Source organism: Eretmochelys imbricata, chromosome 13 (assembly GCF_965152235.1).
Source record: "Eretmochelys imbricata isolate rEreImb1 chromosome 13, rEreImb1.hap1, whole genome shotgun sequence".
NCBI classification, from domain to species: Eukaryota; Metazoa; Chordata; order Testudines; family Cheloniidae; genus Eretmochelys; species Eretmochelys imbricata.
Genome location: NC_135584.1, coordinates 7,237,813 through 7,259,823, shown reverse-complemented (window position 1 = coordinate 7,259,823; position 22,011 = coordinate 7,237,813). Strand labels below are relative to the sequence as shown.

At 44.6% G+C, this 22,011-nt stretch overlaps 1 protein-coding gene across 2 annotated transcripts in view; it reads left to right on the top strand.

The window, feature by feature from the left end:
* COL9A3 (collagen type IX alpha 3 chain) overlaps positions 1 to 21,939 on the top strand; it is a 74,374-nt gene extending 52,435 nt beyond the window's left edge. The window contains exons 23-32 of one of the 2 annotated variants that reach the window (XM_077831870.1): positions 2,179 to 2,232; positions 3,579 to 3,650; positions 7,738 to 7,773; positions 10,650 to 10,694; positions 12,033 to 12,065; positions 13,014 to 13,160; positions 16,076 to 16,130; positions 16,997 to 17,179; positions 20,265 to 20,342; positions 21,031 to 21,939. In XM_077831870.1, the coding sequence (XP_077687996.1) occupies positions 2,179 to 2,232; positions 3,579 to 3,650; positions 7,738 to 7,773; positions 10,650 to 10,694; positions 12,033 to 12,065; positions 13,014 to 13,160; positions 16,076 to 16,130; positions 16,997 to 17,179; positions 20,265 to 20,342; positions 21,031 to 21,224 (897 nt within the window). In that variant the 3' untranslated portion in view covers positions 21,225 to 21,939. Of the gene's footprint in view, positions 1 to 2,178; positions 2,233 to 3,578; positions 3,651 to 7,737; positions 7,774 to 8,869; positions 8,911 to 10,649; positions 10,695 to 12,032; positions 12,066 to 13,013; positions 13,161 to 16,075; positions 16,131 to 16,996; positions 17,180 to 20,264; positions 20,343 to 21,030 lie in introns of those variants that run through there. The other variant, XM_077831871.1, reaches the window with a different exon arrangement.
* Positions 21,940 to 22,011: the final 72 nt, after the last annotated feature.

The following is a 22,011-nucleotide window of genomic DNA, read 5'->3' as shown; positions in this document are numbered from 1 at the left end:
AAAACGGGCTTTTTCTTTTTTAATTTGTAAACTAGTAAATCTGATGGTCACTGAGTGAAAATGGCATTGTGAGGGTCCCCACACATTATCTAACAGTCACTTTCATGGCAGAATTTCCCCTACGACATAAATTTTGCTCTTTGCTTCTATTGCATAATGGCAAGAGAGGGTTAACAGTGATTCAAATGCTTCTTTACGGAGAAGTTTATCTTGCGATTTGTATTTTTCTGATAAGTACATTGCACCTATCTTGGGAAATCTTTACTCAGAAAGAAAAGTTAGACTGTTTAAATGAGAGAGAATTAATAGCATATGTGAAATTCTATTCTTCGGGGCCCTGATTCAGGAAGGTACTAAGCATGTGCCCAGCTTTAAGCATGCACATGAGTCCCATTGACTTCAGATCTTACTGAATAAAATGGTGCCATTTTTACATGGAACTGCTCCTATGCTTAAAGATGGGCACGCGCCCAAGTACTTCACTGAACTAAGGGTCTGATTTTTGATCTCACTGATAGTGGCTTTACTCCAGAGTGCCTGTGACGTCAATTAAGTTTTTATTGATTTAACACTAGTGTGCCATCATGACTTGTATAATATCTTATGTGCTTGGGGCAAAAAAATATGTTGGCGTCTGACAACAAACATAACGAGTTCTCTGTATATTTCCAAAGCTGCAAACAAGGGGTAGCATCTTCAGACTCGCGTAAGTCCCCTTAATTTTACAATGGGATTTTTGGCTCTGAAGTGACTTAGGTCTTGAGAAAGTTGTACCCAATGACCTTGGAGCCGAAATCCCATTTTCAAAAGTGACTTATTGCTTAGTCTTTTTAGGCTCCTAAGTCATTTAGTCACTTTCAAAATTTGACCCAATATCATTTGTGTGTGTTTTATTTTCTCAATAGAATACAGTGTCGACTCTTGTATGCAGCTGTTAATTTTCTATTAGAAATGTTTTTAGCTGGAATAACAGAAAACACAAAGGGCTGCATTTTCAAAACTCCTGATCTAGGTTGCTGGTGCAAAATGCGCCGCACAAACATACATTTTTGCAATGGATGTGATTGCCAGTTTTGAATGGACCAAGGCATGCACTGGATCAAGCTTTTGTATTTGCATGTGTGTATTTCAAGGGGGCAGGCTGGACACCCAAGTTCCTGACTCCCAGAGGGGCTGCATGCTTTCAGCTCCTATTTGCTTCACTTGTAGTGGTGGACGCTCAACTCGTCTGGAAATCGGGCCCCAGGTTTTTAAATTGCCAACCCACGCAGTCTGTTCCTTTAATTACCAGTCTTCTTCCTAACTTCATCTGACAGTTCAGTAAGAGTTGAAACCTGGTTCAGTGAATTAATTAGCTTAACCTGTATGCAATTAAATATGTGATATATAGTTAGTGCTACAGTTGCTTGGAACTCCATCTACCATTGACCCCCCCCCCAAAAAAAAAAAAAAACAAAAAACCAATCTCTTTCCCAGCAGGCATGCATGTCAACCTACTAAGAACAAAATGATCTGTGAATTGGAAAAGGTGCAAAGGGATTGTCTTGTGTTTTCAGTTCCTGTGACTTAGAATTATATCTCATAAAGATCCTGTTAAGGTATAAAAAGCCTTGGCCACTTATTTGAAGGTCTGCCCCCCATATTAACCCGTAAATCACAAGGGGATTTATATCCTTCACAAAAGCACCATTTAGCATGTCACGGTCAGAAAGCACCCACTGATTTCAGTGGGATTAGTCACGTGCTTAAAATTACACACCTGCTTCCCTACCTTGCTGAATCAGGCCAATTAACTGTATCCATTTGGAACTGGAGTGGCAGGTCTGTACTGACTTATTTTCAGGGCTGTGTGTCTAGGAGAAATTTGCACAGCACGTGTCCCACTGTGCCTATCTCTAGCCAGGGTCACTTAGGCCCTGGCATTCATAAGAACCAAATGAATCTAAGCATCAAGTAAAATAGAAATAATCGTGATTGTTAATGGTAATTCTGGGAATAAAGTTCAATAAGCAGCGAGCTGCGTTATAATGGCCATCCATCGGCATGGCTGTTAGGAAGACTTCTATACCGCAGGACTGGCTGCTTTTTGTTGTTACAACAAAGGCAATTTAATTGTGTTCATGACTCAATTGGTTGTGAATGATCTTTCTTAATCATGCTTATTCTTCTCTTTCTCAGGGCGCACTTGGTCTTCAAGGCCCATTGGGAGCCCCAGGTGTAAGAGGCTTTCAGGTCAGTAAGCTAGAAATTTGGGTAATTTAGTACACACCAGGTTATAGTCATTTGGTGTCCATGCAAACTTTTGGCCAAGAAAATTGGGTGATAGTGACAAATTATTGGAGGGACCTGATATCAATTAATCAGAACATACTTAATGCCTTCATTAACATAACACAGTGAAAAGGGAAGCTAGGGAAGAGTAGTAGCCAAAAGATTACTATATCCACTGCAAGAACAAACACTCTCTTTATTTCACAAATGCAGAGGAAGTCTTTTAGATCTGATCATTTTATATCCTTCTTCACGTGGATATTCCCAACCCACTTGTCTTGAGTGTCCTCTGTGCTAGTCCTGCGGACCCCTCCTCTAATCCCGTCACCCCCACTCCCAAGACACTACATTGCAGCTACTTTCCCCTCTCTAGCCACAAAGTGGCTAGAGCCAGGTCTACACTACAAACTTGTGCCAGCTTAGTTACGTCAGTGATGAGCTGGGGTCCCAAACCAACAAAGCCCCAAGTGGAGACGCAGTTATACCGGTTTTGCTAGTATAACTTACTTCACTCGGGGTGGGGCTGGATAGCTATGCTGGCAAAAGTGCACTTTTGCCACTGTAAGCTGCATCCCCAGTAGGAGAGCTTTGCTGACATAGTACAGTGGTATCGTTGTGTCGGCAAAGCCTTCCAAGTGTAGACCTGTCCAAGGATTCTGCACAGAGCCTGAGCAGCAAAACGCCTGAATTGTCCAGAGGACCCACTCTGGAGCATCATTAAGTGCTTCCTTATCTGCAGCCATCCAGCCTCTGTTGTCAGGGAGAGCTCAGACCCAAGCCTTTCACATGGCTATGCAATTGTCATGAAGAAGCCAACAGGCCAGCTTTACATGGGTGTTTTTATAAAGCTGCTTTGAATTCAAAGATCTGCAGGTTTTCAGAGAGTTGTCAGTGTACTGATCACACAAAGCAGTAAGGGCTCCATCATCCATGGCCCATGGAGACTCGTCGTACTGAAGCTTCATTGCTTCCTAACTCCCAAATTTGGTTCTGCTGGTGTACCCAGATGGCCTTATCATGGCAGCTAAGCAACCTATGCTAATGCCATTGATAATCTGCAAGAGATTGGGCTGGTGTACCTCAAAATGCCTTCCCCCAGTAAGAGGAAGCAAGCAAGGACATGAGGAAGGAGAAGAGCGGTACTGGGGTCTGGAAGGACAGGGATAGTGGTTGGGACTCAGGAGAGTAAAGAAGGAAAAGGGGAATCTGGAATTAATTACTTTGTTCAGGAAATCAATATGGAGACTGGTGAACTCTTGGGACATTAAAAGGTGCAAGGACTTTTCTTTCCTTTGTTTTCCCTTCAGGGTCGCAAAGGTGCCAGTGGGGAACCTGGACTCCCTGGCCCTACGGGGATTCGTGGTGAATTTGGTGACAGGGTAAGCAGAGCTGGGCAGGAAACATTTGTACCATCCTACAAAAACTTCTGGGGTCTCAAACAATGTTCCCATACCAAATCATGGTGTAATGGAGCGGGACTCACCTGGCGGCGCCTCCTGCTGCTCGTCTACGGGAATTAGCATGTCAGCCTCTGGGGCACCCTCTGAGTCTGGTGATCCACCTTACCACTGGGCCTGGTCCCTCCTGGACCCTGGTGCCCTTATCTTGGGTGCTGCCCCCTAGCAGTACCCGCACAGTTCTGGGTCTCCCCCTCCCAAGGGAACCCCCACCCACTATCCCCACCTCGCCTCAGTCTTAGGCTACTGCTAGTCACCAGCTAGCCCCTGCTCCCTGGGGCAGACTGCAGTATAAGTGCCACTCATCATAGGCAAGGGGGTTTGGACCTGCTGCCTCTGCCTACCCATGGCAGTCCCTGCAACCCCCTGTACCTAATGGAAAACCCCAGGCTGCAGGCCTGGGAAGGCCTTAGGCGAGAGTTCCCTGGCTCCCTTGGCCTTTCCCCAACTCTGCTCCAAACTAAGTCCTTGCTTAAGTCCCTGCAGCCAGGCCTTTCTCTCTCTAGCTAGAGAGAGTCTCTGCTGGAACTTCTGGCTCAAAGCCTTTATAGAGCCAGCTGGGCCCTGATTGGGGCATGGCCCCCAGCTGCCGCCACTTCCCCCAGTCAGCTGGGATTTTGCTCCCTTCCCCTCCCCAGCCTTCTACAGGGCTTTTCCAACCCCTTGAGGGCTGGAGCTGGTGCTCACCCCGCTAGACATGGTGAAAAGTCAAAATCTTGAAAATGTTCATGAACCAAAAATCTGGAAACTGTTTTGGTTCAAGTCAATTGAAAAGTTTTGTTCCGATTTTGACCTTTTTTTCTTGTTAAAAAACATTTTTTACTTTGCTCCTGAAAGGATGGCCTGAATGAGAGCAGCCCTCACTATACCCCCTCCCGGCCAGTTCCCTCCACTTTGAGTGATATATTGGCCCTTTATGGGGACCCTCTGACAGAGAGAAGATTTCCCACCACCGGGGTCTATGTCCGCAGGGTCTGCCTGTCTCTGCTCGGTTTAATGTATGAGCACTTATTAATTTTTTCCCTAATTGTCGATTAAGCAACAAAGCAATCTGTTTGCTCATCGAGATTTTCCACAGGCCTTTCAAATAGGTGTAACTATTGCCCATAAATCGGATGATGCTAGTGACAAAAAGTAAACCCAGCAGAACTGCACTAGCTTGTGCTCCCTGCCAGACCGATGGTGGAACACAACAAACAAACATCACATGTGGACTTGGCAGTGCCCCTTACAATTTTTAGAGCCTCACTTTGAACCTTCAGTTTTATACAGATAAATAACTGGGCCTGCAACAAACTGCAAGTGGTAGCAGTTAGATACCTAACTTGCTGGCTTGCAAGGGTAAATGTCATTGGATGTCTACATTTTACCATTTGCAATTGCAGTTCATTGCAAGTGCAAAACTTCTACTGCAAAATTAGGGACGTTGTAGCTGAAAATCAAGCACACAATACCATTCAGCTCATATAAATAAGAGAATAAGAAGGTCTAATGCTTCAGAGACCTGGGTTCAATTCCCTGCTCCACCACAAACTGTGACCTTGGGCAAGTCACTTACCCTCTCTGTGCCTCCATTCCCCATCTGTAAAATGGGGATAATAGCACTTTACTGCCTCATAAGGATAAATTAAAAACTGTGAGGCACACAGATACTATGGTATAAGGGGCCATATAATATCAAAGATAAAAGAGCCTTGGATAGGCCAAGTTCTTACGTCTTGATATTTAGGTTCAACTGATTAATAAACTGAACCATTCCTTTATGCTTCCTGATGTCAGCCTCAGCAGGATGATCATGACAAATCAGGCTTTTACTAATCTATTGTTAACAAACAAACAAACTACCCGCAATCATAGGAGTTAGAGCTGGAAAAGGGAGGGAAATCATGAGCTAATCAGCATTTCCAGTGCTGCATCTCCATTCCTCGAAGTCCCATTATGTTTAGACTGAATAGTTTATTTCAACAAGATTTTCCAGATCCCAGCCAGATTGGACTATTTGTTTGCAATGGACACAGAGCCAAAGTGGGTTTACTATACCTGCTCTATCTGCAGATTTCATCAAAGTGCAAGCTCTCCATGCTCACAGAAAAGCTGCATTTTAGTAATTTAGAATATTTAATTAGGACTTTTTAAAAAAAAAACTTTTTTTTTCTTTACAAACGGAAACATATCTGGGCCCTGCAAGGCCAGAACTTAAAAATAAATTCAGCGGTTGGATTTAAATAGAATTATCCTCACTGAAAAGAAGCCAGGAGGGCAAAGATGAATGTCAGTTGTCCATGGCCTGCAGGAGAACAATAGTTGTGTGTTCCATGGCTTCCTTCACTTCAGCTTTTAGGTAAAGTCTCTGTGTAAATAATCACCCCTGGGCACCAGGGATTTCACAGTGGACCTCTGTGTTAGACCTGGAAGACTCGTGTGTTGAGATTTATGCTTCTCAGTCACAAGGGGCTCGGAGTCTGGATGCTACAACAGCAGGCGTACTGTAGAAACAACGATCGCTGCACATGTTCAGAGAATCTCCACAATAAAAAATGTATTTTTGGAGAGGACGCATCCCTTTAAAACCATGGCCCTGTTAAAAATGAGTGAACCGAGAACAAGTAACTGTTAAAAAAGAAGCAGCCCTGTCACAGGGTTTGGGGAATAATATTCCATTTGCCACTGGTTCATTTAAAAAGAAAGTTATAAATACCCAGATTCATTTCTGCCTTCTGGCTTGTTACCTCTGAATTATTTTAATACAGAAATTTTTTTATAGAACTTTCCCTTTTTTAATTTATCTCCAGGGCTTGACTTTAATGAAATGACACCCACTAATTCTATCACGTTGTTCTGCTGGAAGTTTCTAGAGCCAGATATGAAAAAAAATCACATATTTCCCAATTGCCAAATTGATGAATGGGCCATAAAACCGCTGTTCTAAGACTACAATAATTGAACCCCTCCAACAGTGCATTGCAGAAAAGACCAAGGTCCTCAGAACTCGAATTAGCTCCCGGCTGTGTTAGATCGATCCAAAGTCACAGGCCAGGGCTGCAAATGTATTGCTTCGTTCTCCTTTTGAATGCTAACTAGGCATGGTTGTTCTTGGAATGTTTCTTCAGACTGGCTAAATTACCCCTAGGTTTAGTATTACAGCTGCTTGGTTCACTTTTTATTCCTATGGACATCTGACCCTTCCACTTAAAGCAGGATACCAGACGAGGTGGGTCCCTTACCTGCAAGTTCCCAAGTCATGCTTCTCTGTGGATGCTGAAGTCAGGAACAGCTAACCCTAAACCCTGGTGAAAATTGACATAGTAATAGAGGTCTTGCAAAAGTGTTATGAACATTAACTAGTCTTGGAACAAAAATGCACTCTCCTAATCTATACCACAATGATAAAAAAAATCTAAGAATATTTTACATGCCCGGGGGAAGGGAGGGAAAGGAACCTTACCCTGGGATGAGCGAGGAAGGTGAGTCTGATGTAAATGGACAGAATTAAATGCACGTCATTTTAGTTTTGTTCAGTGAATTAACAAGGACAGTATGAATAGAGCGTCCCATAAAGAAAAGCCTTACAATGACCACAATTTACTGTTAGCGGCCACATGGAATGAACAGAAGGCAGGTGGGGAGGGGCCCTCAAACACTGAGACCCGCTTCATATTTTTAATGGCTGGCAGGTTGGATGAGTTATGGGGGAGATGAGGTGGGAGAGCCAATTCAGAGAAGGAGACTGATGTGTCGTCTTGTGGCTTATGAGTACTGTAGCTGTCAAGAAAGAAATCTGGACCACAGTGACCGCAGAATCTTGCTGCAAAACAAACTGAACGCTAAAACCTCTTGTTGATTCTAAGAAATACAAATGAGTTCTGATCCCTGTCTAGCCTCTTTGTTTTAGCTGGCAATTACAGGATTAGTTTCCCACCCCTCACTGTGCAAGTGAGCATCCGACTGTGCTAGGAATGCATGGGGAAAGAACAGTTCCCTGCTCATTCTCCCTTTTTCTTGTTAACAGGGTTCTGGTGGAGTTTCTGGCCCCAAAGGTAACCAGGTGAGCCAAGGGTTGGTCTTTCCTTTTCTGGTTATTTTCCCATTTTATTCAACTAATATGATTTAACTGTAGCTTGATCACAGCTATTCAATAGCATTACCAGCTTTCCTCCCAATTAGAATGAACAGGTTATGCAGCAGACCCAGCCAATGCATTTTTCATCTGGTTCATTTTTGTGTGTGCTCAATGTACTTTATTTCAATAAAGGTATCTTGAAATGCCATGCTCAAGATCCTTTGGGTCTGTCTTCCAGTCACAGGACATGGCAAGTAAACTGCTTGGGGCCACATCTTGCTCACCTAACTCACACAAGTCGGCCTGTAGTCTTCAGGGGGGCTACCCACGTGAGTGGTCAAGCAGGGTTTGCTCCCAATGATTAACTATGTAGGGACGAGGAACATTTAGCCCTTAATAAACTTTTGCTTCTAAACGTTCATGTTTGGATTGAAGCAATTGATGACCTTCCTTGAAATATATAACTTAGACCAGTGGAGGAATGTGAATTATCTCTGCAGAAAATGGAATGCACTCCCAGCAACGGTTTATAAATTGCACTCATGCCTCCTATCCGCTTTTGTTGCTTTCTAAGGGCAGGATCAGTCTAAGTTCAACAGGGTCTGCGAAGCCTAAATCTAAAGAAGACTTTTAGTCCCAATCTGTACCATCAGCACAATGATGATGATTATCGGCTGTAACTGTGTGCAATACCCAAGCCATGTTGTAGTGCTGTTCTGAGTGGCATCTGAAACGAGTAAACCCTGCACATACCAACGGGTAGCTCTGTATGTACTGTATTGTCTCTATTCCTACCTGAATAACAAGCGCCATCTGCTGGCTTAAAGGAAAAGGGATTATATATTGTGGCTTAACATGCCCACACAGAGCTATTCACCGAAATGGCTCTTGGGAGACTTTCGTCCTTGTGTGAGTCCAGCTCTGAAATAAAGCTGTAACTTAATAATTAGCCACCTGGTTTCAAACACCATTGGAAACATCCAGGCCCGATTTTGGATAGACCCCAAGTTTGACTGTTGAAGTTTAGATTTTATTTTTGTAAGGGTTTGTGACTAGTTCCCTTGCATGCACTTTATTTCAGAGGCTTGCTGTGATAATTGGACCTACAAATTTACCCAAATGGTGAGCTTAACTGTGAAAAGTAGGTGTAAGTTCATAAGATGTGACAATAACCTAATAACAGATGTTGATGGGGAAAGGTACAAAAGCACAGAGAGACTGAATTAGTCCAAACAAAAAGGCCTCAAGGACTGTGTTGAAATAATGCTTGGAAAATTGGACAGTGAGAGACCGAAAGTCAATGAACCAAAATTGGTGTGTCAGAAATTAGGCCTAATTGATGGGCAAAATAATGAGGGGGTGGACTATTCCACCCATCACTCCCTTTTGGGGTCTTTAAAGAAAGAGAATGTGGAGAGAAAAATTGGCTACTGGAGTGAGCTCCACCATCCTGGCTGCCACCCCCACCATCTCCTGGGACCCTGGACCTTCTTCATCCCAATCCTAAAAGTTGTCTTGACCAAACCAGGCCAAAAAACGGAACCCAAATAACACTGCCACTTCCACCGGCTCCAGCTAAATCCCAAATATCACATGGGACTTGAGACTTTGTCTTTCTCTCTTTTCTCCTCACCCATGTGTCCTTTTCCTTTTCCACCTTTTTCTCCTCTTTCCTATCCCTCTCCTTTTTCCTTTTGTCTAATTAAAGTCTGGTGTAGTTGGCCAGCACTGCTGTAAACCTGTGACCAGAAAGGGGCAACTAAAATCAATGCCCTAAAGAGCCCATTGCTGGAATAAGTTTGCCAGCTCTCAGGTGACTAATAAAGCAGTATGCTGTGCTGTTGTTTTTCCAGCGGAGAGGTTGCAAGTGAAAGTCAGACACCAGAGATGGAAGCTGTATTTTCTGTATTTGCTGTTCTTTTCTCTCTTCGTGTTCGTCTGTCTGTCTCGTTTAGTTTTCTTAAGAAATGGGATCAGGCTTTAACAGCAGCAGCAAAGAACGCTCCATCCCATTTCAGCAAACTTCTCTTTCCCCCAAAAAGGACAGTTAATACCATCTTTAATAGCATCTAAAAAACCTGTCAAACAAGGGGTTTAAAAACTAAAAACTCTCTCCAGCTAAAATGAATAAATTAATATATATTGTTAAAATGAAAGCCTTACTTAATACTTTACATTTCAAATGCTTTAATTTTTTCCTTCTTTTCTGTATCTTTAATAAAAGGTTCAAATAACGTTTAATGGTTTGCTAAGTCTCTGTATACCAAACCTTTAATGTTAAACCGTAACAGGGTGGTCTTAACACCTTAACTCTTTAGGCCCATGTATTCCAGCTGAATTAATACAACCAGCTGCTTTGGGGTCACATCCTCGTTTAAACAAGGAATTTTGTTTGATGAACAGACTTAACATGGAGCTCTCTTCCTGGAGCGAAGAGTGTTTGTTAACTGTGGACCACTGTTTTGGCTGCATTGGCGCTCCCCAGCACTTGCCAGGTCCCTGTCTCCTGTGGGTTCAGCCCTTGCTCAAGTCGCTCTAGAAGTACTTTTTTGCTACAGCGAGTTTGAGGCAAAGGGCTCCTAGCTCTTGCAGAGGGCTGCCTGTTACCTGGTTGCCATTCAGAGCAGCAGAACCGCTATTGTGGAATGTACCTTAATTTTGCCATATCTATTTTCCAAGTCAGAAAACTTGCCCACTGTAACAGCAAGAAGGCCCTGGATCCTCTTTGCTCCCAGTCGGAGTTGAAGTGGCTGAAGTGGGCCCTGACAGAGTAAATCCCACTTGGAGAGCGTAGCGCATGTGTGTGAATAACCATTGCAGACCCACTGGTGAGGTTCTCACGTGTTGTGTCTCATTTTCAGGGCACTCCTGGAGCAGATGGCCTGCCAGGTGACAAAGGGGAACTGGTAGGTGTCATTTAAACAAAACAAAATGAACATCTCAAACAGTGGGAGCCCAGAGATTAATGAACCAGTGACTATTAAAACCTGCCAGTGCTGAATACACGAGGGCTCCAAAGGCTAGTTACGCTATCGATTGTGAAAAGAGAACTGTGTCCTGTGAACCAAACCGAGTATTCCGTTCACCATCAGCACTGTGCCCATTTTAGTTTTACTAGTAAAACTGGAGGAGGATTTCTCACGTGTATAGCCAGGGATTCGTCATTCATTATTTCTGCCCCTCAGGGAGCTCAGGTGCACTTCACAGTGCATAGAAGTTGACAGTCCCTTCTGTTCTCGGGTATTTAGGCTTTCCACACCTTGGTTCAATGGAGGCTGTCGCTGCCAGGGAGCTAAGTTCAGCCCTGATGTATGTGAGTCTAATGATGAATCCCTGTCTATAGAGGTGAGGAATCCTCTAGTTTTACTAGTAAAACTAAACCGATCCGTTAAAGTGCTTCCACCCCTGAACCTGTTTTATCCCCTTACCTTGAGCCCTCCACCCTACCCTTGCAACCACTCTTGCTGCACCCTACCCTCCAGCAGTAAGAGGAATTGCACTGCTGAGCAGATGAACCCAGCACTGTTCTGCAGATCTTCAGGGGTCCAGTGTTTCTCAACCTTTCTGGCCTCAGGATCCATTTGTACATGTTTATGGCTTGCCGTGACCTGGGGGTGGAGGTGCTGGAGTGGTTTCAGTCGGATCCTGCCCCCTAGTGTGTGGGGGGGTTGGGTCCTGCCTGGCACTCACCCCGCAGTGACGGCTCCTGTGCTGTGGGGCTGGCTGCGCTTGGCTCTCAGCATTGCAGTTGTACGAGTGGAGTTGTGATCTGGCTCATGGGGTTGCAGTGCCACTCACTCAAATTTGGCCTACTCAGACTCCCGTCGTCATGACAGCTGCGCCAAATCTGAGGGGCGCGGGGACCCCAGAGGTTGCAGTGCCCGGAGCAGGGAGGTGAGTCCAGCCAGTCCCATGAGACAGGAGCTGCCACGTGGCCCTTTGAAACATTCTGGTGACCAGTTTTGGGGCCCGACCCCCCCGAGTTGGAAGATACCAATGGGGTTATCCTACCCCCTGTCAGTGCCCTTTGGCTTCCTTGGGCTGTGTCCCTGTTTGCAGTATTGTTTGCATTGATGTAGGACCCACAGACCCTGTTCAGGAATCCCGTTACATTAGCTGTGGTACACAGCGGTGGTCCCTGCTTCCAAGGGCTTAAGGATCTGCTTTTAGATGTTTACTTTGCAACTGATTATTGTTCTTTAGAGAAGAATAAAATCAAACTTCCCCCTTTTTTTTTTTTGTAGGGTCCTTTTGGCCCCCCGGGACAAAAGGGAGAGGTAAGTGTCCTCCATTTCAGACTGAGAGTCACAGAAATGTTAAGGAAACAAAATGTGCTTGTCACATCCCTGTGTAGCTTCTGATCTCATTGGGTTATGCAGCATCAAGGGTGGCATTGTCTTTTATTTGGGGCTCTGGTCCATTAATATAGCCATTAGGTGACCCTTGGTGTTGACCTTTGATTTTTCATGCACACTCTGGGGCCAGTCTTCAAGGATGGGTACCGAAGTTCTGTGTGTAAATCCCACATCTGTCAGTGGGAGTACAAGCTCAGCAATGCAGAGTGGGGGAGTGTGTAATGAGCCCCGTCCAGCAATGCACTTAAGCACAGGCTTAACTTTAACCACAGGGGTAGTCCCCTTGATTATTGCTGAAAATGCCTAATGTGGAAAACCATTTATTCAGAATTCTTAGCATGTCACTTCGTGTTTCCCAACCCTTCTTGATGAGACAGAAATTTGGCCCTGGGAAGGCTAAGATAAGCAGCACCCTCGAGAAGGTATTAATTGCTCTGGCTATAATGCTGACATACCACAAGGCAGGAGCAGTTAGGTCTCCACGCTTGAAATCAAAGGCCCTGTCCACGCTACAGTAGAAAGCAAGCGAGAATCAACACTGTTGGTTCTGACATGGTTTCTCTTCTGAGAACCAGGCTGTAAATCTGCTAGTGTGTGGCCTGTTTATGTCACTAGAATGGTTTGGATACTGTTGCTGCTAGCACTGTTTGAACTACAGCATGGATATGGCCTAAAGCACGCATACGAATTATGATCGACATGTAAACCCATAAATGCAAGATGAGGAACATACATGGTCAGCATAGCTGCTATGTCAGTAAGAGAGAAAACAAGGAAGCTGGAAGAAAAGCTTAACTAAGAAATACTGTGGAAGGATAACAATATGCTGAGCCTCCAGTTTTAAGCTGTTTGTTTTTTCTTCCTCCTTAGTCAGGAATAAGAGGCGAACTGGGTCCTAAAGGTATACAAGGACCTAACGGGACTTCTGGTGTGCAAGGGATTCCAGGTCATCCAGGACCTATGGGCTACCAGGGAGAGCAAGGTATCCCCGGCATTACTGGAAAACCTGGCCCTCCAGTAAGTATCATCTGTTCCTTGAGCACCGTCCTGCATTGGAAATGGATGAATGGGTAATAGGCAGTACCGGTTACGCTGGACTTTGGGTGCAGGGTTGACTCTGTTTAGAATAAGTTTACAAAATAAGTTTTTGCCCCTTTGTTCACTAATGGACAAGTCTTACAGTACTTGCAGCATCAGTAACTGTGATGGGTATTATGAAGCAAATCAGGCTAACGGGCTGAGAGGAAAGGTCTCCTTTGCTATAAGTCAGTAAAGAAGAGGTCCTTAATGGCAGAAATAAATAAAAATGCCAGCCTCTGGGAGGCTGGATGGTCAGGGAATTTGTAATAGGATATGTAACTTTGTAACTCTAGGTTGCTGTTCAAATCTGGTGTAGGGGAGAAGTGAATGAAAGTTACCATCTCATGGACATTCAAGGTATGTCTACACTGCAATATAAGCCCAGGGTTCAAACTCAGGCTTAAGCCTAACCCCAATTCTGTCTACATACAAATCACATTAACCCTGGGCTCAGACCCAGGGTCCCAGGACCCCACAGAGATAGTGGGTCTGACTTGAGTCAAGCTGGGACCCAGGGTTCAAGCCCTATTGCTTTGCAGTGTGATGTAGCTCCGCTGGACCTGTGCTCTGGAAGTCTGCCAAAAGTATCCCACAATCCACAGGCCAATTTTCTTTGTCCTCTACATAGTCAAGTTTTGTGGACAGTCCAGTTTTCCCACACTACACCATGAACAAATGGCGAGAGTGGCCACATTCTAGGAGGGCACTAGGAAGTCTGGGATATGGGTGAAAGTGAGCCCGGATAATGCAGCGCCAATGCAGCAGACCCACGATGAAATCCAAGGTTCAACAATTCCTACCCTGGGATTACAAATATGTGTAGACCAGAAGTGGGCAAACTACGGCCCGGGGACCATATCCGCCCTCCAGATGTTTTAATCCAGCCCTCAAGCTCCTGCTGGGAAGCGGGGTCTGGGGCTTGCCCCACTCCAGCCGGGGAGCAGGGTTGGGGTCTTGCCCCACTCCGCACGGCTCCCAGAAGTAATGGCATGTCCCCACTCCAGCTCCTATGCGTAGGGGCAGCCAGGTGGCTTTGCATGCTGCCCCCACCCCAAGCACCGCCCCCGCAGCTCCCATTAGCCGGGAACTGCAGCCAATGGGAGCTGTAGGGGAGGCTCCTGCGCACAGGGCAGCACACAGAGCCGCCTGGCCGTGCCTCTGCATAGGAGCCGAAGGGGGGAACATACCGCTGTTTCTGGGAGCTGCTTGAGGTAAGCGCTGCCCGGAGCCTGCCCCAACCCCCTCCCATGCCCCAACCCTGATCCTCCTCCTGCCCTCTGAACCCCTTGGTTCCAGCCCAGAGCACCCTCCTGTACCCCCAATTCCTCATCCCCAGTCCCACCCCAGAGCCCGCACTCCCAGCCGGAGCCCTCCTGCACCCCAACCCCCAATTTCGTGAGTATTCATGGCCTGCCATACAATTTGCATACCCAGATGTGGCCCTTGGGCCAAAAAGTTTGCCCACCCCTGGTGTAGACCCTCAAGTCCTAGATTAACAAACCCAGAGTCTGTTAACTTGAGTTCTACTAACCCTGGGCTTACATTGCAGTGTTGACGTACCCTCAGAGGCTTGTGTGAAATGTGTTTGGTGTTCTCAGTCCAGTTTCCAATGGACAAGTGTCCACACCACCAAAACTACATCACAGCTGGTATTAATGGGTTTCCTTGGGCTAGTCCCATCAGAAGGACCAAAGAAATTAATAGGGTATGGAGACTGAACTACCTGCTTGTCCCTCCAGAGTAGGGTTGAGTCACATTGAAATAGTGTTGAAGAAGAATGCACTGACACTACTTCTGTTACTCCTGTTCTGTGAATAAAGATAGACTATCTCCAAGGCTGTCAATACAGCACTAAAGTAACAAAAAATGTAAATGGATAATAGGAGCTTGGCCTGCCTTCTATAATTTGTCTTAAGGGTAACACTAAACTCTGTAAGTCTCAATTGCTAAGTGTTCTCAGAGGGCAATTGGTTTCAGTGTGTTAATGTTGGCAACTGTTTAGTCAGATCAGAAAAGAAAAGGCCTAGTCCAGTGGATTTTAACATTTAAACATTATGGGCCAAGGATTAAAGGGACTTTTAACCTGGACTTCAGCTTTGCAGGTGCAAATGACTGTGCCCAGAATTGCAAATGAGGGCACAAACATGAACAAATTAAAGGTCACCAGCATTAGACCGGCTTCTCATTTTGCACTTCCACCACTGGCATTTGTGCATGCAAATCAGGTAACTGCACATCTAACGAGCAGATCTGCAGAAGCAGTTTATTTGTACAAACAGGTGCACACACAGAATTTGCGAGCACAGAATTAAGACCCATTTCCAAAAATGTATACCTTTTAAAGATTAGTTTCCTCTCAATGTGATGTGGTGTTAGGAGTTACCTGCATTCATTGGGGTTAGATGTGATGTGTAAAGTCATGTTTGTTCTCCATATCTGTGATAGCACTAAGAAAGTGAATTGATAGCAGTCAATAACTTTAAAATGCAAACCTGTCTCCTGTTGGGTCATTATAGTATTACTCACATTAGGTTATGGTTTATTATTTTCTCCAAGCTTGAGTTTCACTTTTCAATAAAGGCCAAATAAACAACAAATTAAATATATGACTTGGAACATTAGGACCACAACATTCCCACTAACTTTAAAATCAACTTCATTAATATTACCACCACCCCAGGACCTTAAAGCTGAAGATAATATTTTCTGAAGAAACTACTGTTTCTTCTTAATAAAATCTCTTCTGCTTTATTTTGCAGTCCATTAGAAATAAGTGTCTTTCAGGGATCAATAGTTTGATGACAATCAATAATATGATTTTGTGTAAAGCAGGATTCTTTTGTTAATTGCAGGGCAAAGAGGCCAGTGAAGAACATATAAGAGAACTCTGTGGGGGAATGATAAATGGTGAGTATAACTGGGAGATAGCTGAACTTTAATTATTGTCTGCATCAGAGTATGGCTACACTTTATAGTCAGAGAGCACTTGTTTCTATTTAGTTTAACTATGATTGTAATAATCTGAGCCATTAGGAATTCCATTGCAATAGGATAGTATTACTAACCAATAATTACAAAGTATAATTTCCATTCACTGAATGGCTCATTGATATAGTTGCTGTGTTATGATGCCAAAGGTCATGGGATTTCAGTCCTGATAGAGCAATAAAGTATTGCTCTAAATAAATTATTTTATCTTTTGTATGTTTTGCATCTTGAAGATTGTGTTTCATTCATTTTTTGTGGTGGAAACTAAAACCTGCAAACCTGTTTTAATTATTTGAGTATTAATTTCCATTAAACTTTGCTTCAAAATTATTTGAAGTGTTTTCATTTAATTTAGAAATAACATGAAAGCAGAAAAAATTCATCAGTTTGCAAAGTGTTTAGAAGTTCCTGAGCAAAAACCCCCCCACAAGTCCAGAGGTTTACTATAATGAAAAACCATTTTTTGTCATCTTATCGAAATGCATTCACCTGGTTCAGCTCAAGGCACCCTCTGGTTATGGGTTACCAGGACAAATTCTAACTTCAGATGTGCATGTAGCGTCCACGGAGGCCAGTCGGTGTCGTGAGCATGTGCATCTGAAATAATTCTGCCTGCACTGTGCCATCAGTTTTTTTATTGGTGGAAATCCAGAGCCTACAATCTTCTCCTTTGATTGGATACACTTGGTGGCAAGTGTCACATACCAGAAAAAGGTTTTCAAACTTCAGACACAGGCAGAGGCTAAAAGAACTTAGTTTTGGTTTTGTTATGTTTTTTTTCTCAGAACAAATTGCACAGTTAGCTGCTAATTTGAGAAGGCCCTTGGCTCCTGGACTGATGGGTCGACCTGGCCCAGCGGGTCCCCCAGGTCCACCTGGGGCAATGGGAAGTGTTGGTCATCCCGGTGCTCGTGGTCCACCTGGATATAGAGGGCCAACAGGAGAACTTGGAGACCCAGGTCCCAGAGGTGAGTGAAATGAAATCAGAGGCAACCTAAAGAACCTGTTCCTGCTCCCTTTGAAATCACTGAGAAAACTTCTACTAACTTCAGTGGTGCAGGAACAGGACCTTGGGAGGTTACCGTAGAGGAAGGGGTCAGGATTTTCTGTATTACAGTGCACTCCATTGATAACAATCACTGATATATGAATCAACTGCATATAGTGATCAAAACCACTGGGATAAAATCATTCCTGTACTAAATACTCCACTTGTAAGAATCTACTGCTTATAAGAATCAAATCATCCAGGATGGATACGCACTGCAGCATGTGCAGCTGCTGAAGCTCCAGCCATTAATTGGATGGCCATTCCGCTATCTCCCAGTTATACGCACCATTAACAAAGTAAATCCTCACCACTGTGATATATTGGGGTCTAATGAGGAATGAGGCTTGTCTTGGGGATTTATGACCACTGTCCCCCTGAACTCCTCCCAGTATTTCCCCCTCCTGTTCCTGTGCCATCGTCCATGCCATTGCATTTGTCTGCTATAGCTTCCTCAGTAACACAGTAGAACTTCAGAGTTATGAACACCAGAGTTACGAACTGACAGGTCAACCACCCCTGATTTGGAACCGGAAGTACGCAGTCAGGCAGCAGCAGAGACCTTTAAAAAAAAAAAAAAAAGGCAAATACAGTACAGTGCTGTGTTAAACGTAAACTTTCCTTGTGCCTCTAGTGTGAGAATCATCCAGCCATGATGGCCAGTGCAAGTCTGCAGAGTGGTTCACTACAGCACTGAGGTCTGCCTGTGTTTCTCAAATCCATAAAAACCCAGTCACCTAGGGTTTGAGGGGAAATCCTGAATTTTACCCATAAATAGCAAACTTTTAGGACAAAAGACCTTTAGCACCAGCCTAACTTCTACTGCAAAGTGACATATACCTTTAAGACTAAGTATAACTGTGTTTCTTAGAAGCAAGTGTGTTTGTTGTTTTCCTTAAACAATTAATTCAGATGGCAAGTTTAGACAAAGTCGGGGGGGGCGGACAAAGGCAGAGTATGCTGCATCTCAAGGCTACTTAGACCTGAGCCTACAGACCTTATTCACATGAGAAAATACTGCAAGATTGGGCCTTTGTTAGCTATTTACACCTTACAATTAATGTGCAAACATTGCAAATTGGTAACAGTTGCTGAAAGCAAATCCAGCATTTGAAGATGTTCAAACTCCTATATGTAATGTATAGATCCTCTGTGATACATGAGATAAAACACTAGGGGGCAGCACACTAAAGAACTTGGTTGTGCAGAAATTTAACTTTTGCTTTTGGGAAGTCACTAGGGTTTGGGAAGTCATTTAGGGTTGCCAGCTTTCCAATCTCTCAAAACCAAACGCTCTTGTTCCACCCATTCTCAGAGGCCCCGCCCCCACTCACTCCATTCCCCCTCCTTCCATTGCTCGCTCTCCTCTACCCTCATTCACTTTCACCAGACTGGGGCAGGGGGTTGGAGTGTGGGCTCTGGGGTGGGACTGGGGATGAGGGTTTTGGGAGCGTGGGAGGGGGCTCAGAGCTGGGGCAGCGGGTTGGGGAGTGCAAGTGGGTGCGGGTTCTGGGGTGGGGCCGGGGATGAGGGGTTTGGGGTACAGCGGGGCTCAGGGCTGGAGTTGGGATGTGGGCTTTGGGAGGGAGTTTGGGTGCTGGAGGGGCCTTAGGGCTGGAGCAGGGGGTTGTGGTGCAGGAGAGGGTGAAGAGTGCAGGCTCTGGGAGGGAGTTAGTATGCAAGAGGGGGTTCTGACCTGGGGCAGGGGGTGGGGTGCAGGAGGGGATTTGCAGTGCGGGCTTACCTCAGGTGGCTCCCGGAAGCGGCTGGCATGTCCAGCTTCTTGGAGGAGGGGCCGGGGGCTTTGCGCGCTGCCTGCAAGCACTGCCTTCAGGCGCCGCCCCCACAGCTCCCATTGGCCGTGGTTCCCGGCCAATGGGAGCTGCGGAGCCAGTGTGCTGAGCAGGGGCAGCACACAGAGCCCCTGTGGCTGCCCCTGCACCTAACAGCCAGACAAGCCAGCCCCTTCCAGGAGCCGTGCCGAGCCAGGACAGGCAGGGAGCCTGCCAGGAGCCTGCTGCGCCGTCGACCGGACTTTTAGCAGCCTGGTCAGAGGTGCCGACCAGGATCCCTTTTCGACTGGACACCTGACAACCCTAGTCTCATTATGATGTAATTTTGGAATGTACACAGATATGACCATTATAATTTAAAAGGTTTCATATACAAGCAGCTATACCAGCAGTCCCCAAACTTTTTACCTCACGCCCCCGTAACCCGTCTGCCCACCCCACCCCCCGAGCCAGGGCCGAGAGGGGGAGACGTGGACAGGGTAAGGGGGTCAAGGCTGGGGCCACAGCTGGGGTCCTGGGGGCAGGGCTGGCAGCCAGGTCACTGGGCATGGAGCCCAAGGCACGGTGCAGTGCCCCTGGCGTGGGGCAGGGAGCAGAGCTGGGTGGCACTCCCTCCCCATCAGGGCTAGCAGCAACGCCTCCCTAAATGTTCCTCCACGCCCCACAGTTTCAGCTATACTAATTAGGGTAGTTGATTATTGCTGCCAAATTTATGGATTCTGGACCAGATTTTCAAAGGTGCAGGTAAGTGCCTAATGGGATTTTCAGATGTGTCTAGGCCCTAACTCCCATTGATTTAAATTAAAGTTAGACATCTTGGTGCTTTTGGAAATCCCATTTAGGTGCCTAAACACCTTTGAAAATCCGGCCCTTTATCCTTAATATAAAACGATGGACAACAGTAAAGAGATCTGATTGGCTAATAAAAGTTCCAATAGTGAGAGTATGTGATATTCATATGCAGCCAATTATAATAAAAATGTAACTTTTAAATAAAAAAATAAAAGTAGTAAATTCCAAGAAATGCAGAAACTGCAAAATGTGCACACCTGGGGCTCAAATCTGGCAACTGAATCCATGCAGGCAGCTTCTTGGCACTAAGTTTTGCATTACCCTTTATGCTGACAGGATTTTCCCCTCCACATATAAGGGCTAACTTGGCTGTTCTCTGTAAATTATTATTTACATTTAAATGTCTGTACATCATTACAGGTGATACAGGTGAAAAGGGAGACAAAGGAGCCACTGGCATAGGTATTGATGGGCCTGATGGAGATCAAGGACTTCAAGGTAAGCTGATGCAGTATTTAGGATGATAGGAAAGTACCCAAATGACAGCAATATGGACTATACCTGTTTGTTCAGGAATATACTTTTATTTTTATGATAAATCTCCTCCTAGATGGACCTTTTCATAGTATAATTGGGACGATGTATTTTACGGGGACATTTTTACTGCATCTACGAATTCAGTAGAGGGACACAAGGCTAGAATAAAGGCTGTTAGAGGGCCTGCATTGCATGTGGTTTGTGCTATGATTGAATTCCTTTCTCCCTACAGTTACCATGCTGATCTGGGTTATGTGGTAGTAGAGACATGACTCTCACTGAGAAGCCAGTTTTGAAATGGGCAACCACAGCAAAGTATGGTAGTCCCAAAAACAAGCAGACATATATGTAGGAACAACTATGAATTGGCAAACTTCTGCTGTCAGCTATAACAGTGTAAATCCAAAGTAACTCCACTAAATCCAGTTCAGTTATTCCAGGGTTAGACCATTGTAACAGAGCAGATTTTAGCCTGTGGCTCAAACCATTACCATATTTACTACAGATCTCTTATACTCCAGAGAGCCATAATACAGCACTATATATAACCCTCTTACAGCTTACAAATACCTACCTAATATTTTAAATTTTACATGCAAATAAAAGCCAGTATTTCACCCTAAACCATTTTTCTTTTCTCTTCTTTAAGGTCCACCAGGTGTAACTGGAATTAGTAAAGATGGTCGAGATGGTGCTCATGGTGAACCTGGTCTGCCAGGTGATCCTGGTGTACCTGGTGCAATGGGGGCTCAGGGAACTCCAGGAATCTGTGATACGTCAGCCTGCATGGGTGCTGTTGGAGGAGGATCCAAAAAATCATCAGCACTGAAACTGCAGAAGTGACTGAATATTTAAGTAAACAGTGAATTGTATGAAAAGAGTCAGGCTCCTCCTAGTGATAAATGGACAAATATTCCTTTTATTAAAATGAATAAAATGGAGACTTTGACACAGTAATTCAGTTCCATGACACAGGAAAGCATCTGATGAAAACCTTTACTAAAAAGATGCTTAAAATTGTTTCCCCACCCCTTATTTTCCAGAATTTTTACTGCAAATCAGTCTCACTTTCCCTTCCTCCCCACTTTGTTGAAGAGACCTACAGGAGGAAGCGCTGCTCCTTTTACTGTCATCTCCCTAACTGTACAAAAGCTTGTGGCTATTTTGCATAAAGGCTTGACTCTATGCTCACTGAATTCAGTAGTGATTCAGGCACTAATAGAACATCATTGACCATGTATATTTGTTGTCCACCATGAATTATCAGACTGTACCTCAAACATTTGCCATGGCTAGTAAATGTTAAACCCTTTGCGTTCTTGCAATCTAACTCTGCAAAGGGTGTAATGTATATATTATAATTTACAGGGGAGAGTTTTTGTATATTTCCATGTTATAACAAAGGATATTCAATAACAGCATCTTCACGCCATCTACTTCAGCTATTTGCACAGAATTTGTGAAAAAAATCCCAAGTCAGAAAGGATGCTCTTCTCAACACCAGCCAAAATTACTGTATGAACTATTGTAAAAATAAAATGAGATTTTTTTAACCTTTTTTTGTGATGTTGTAACTGTCATTATACACATCAAAGCTTGTTCTGCTAAACTCCATCTTCCCCAAATTGTT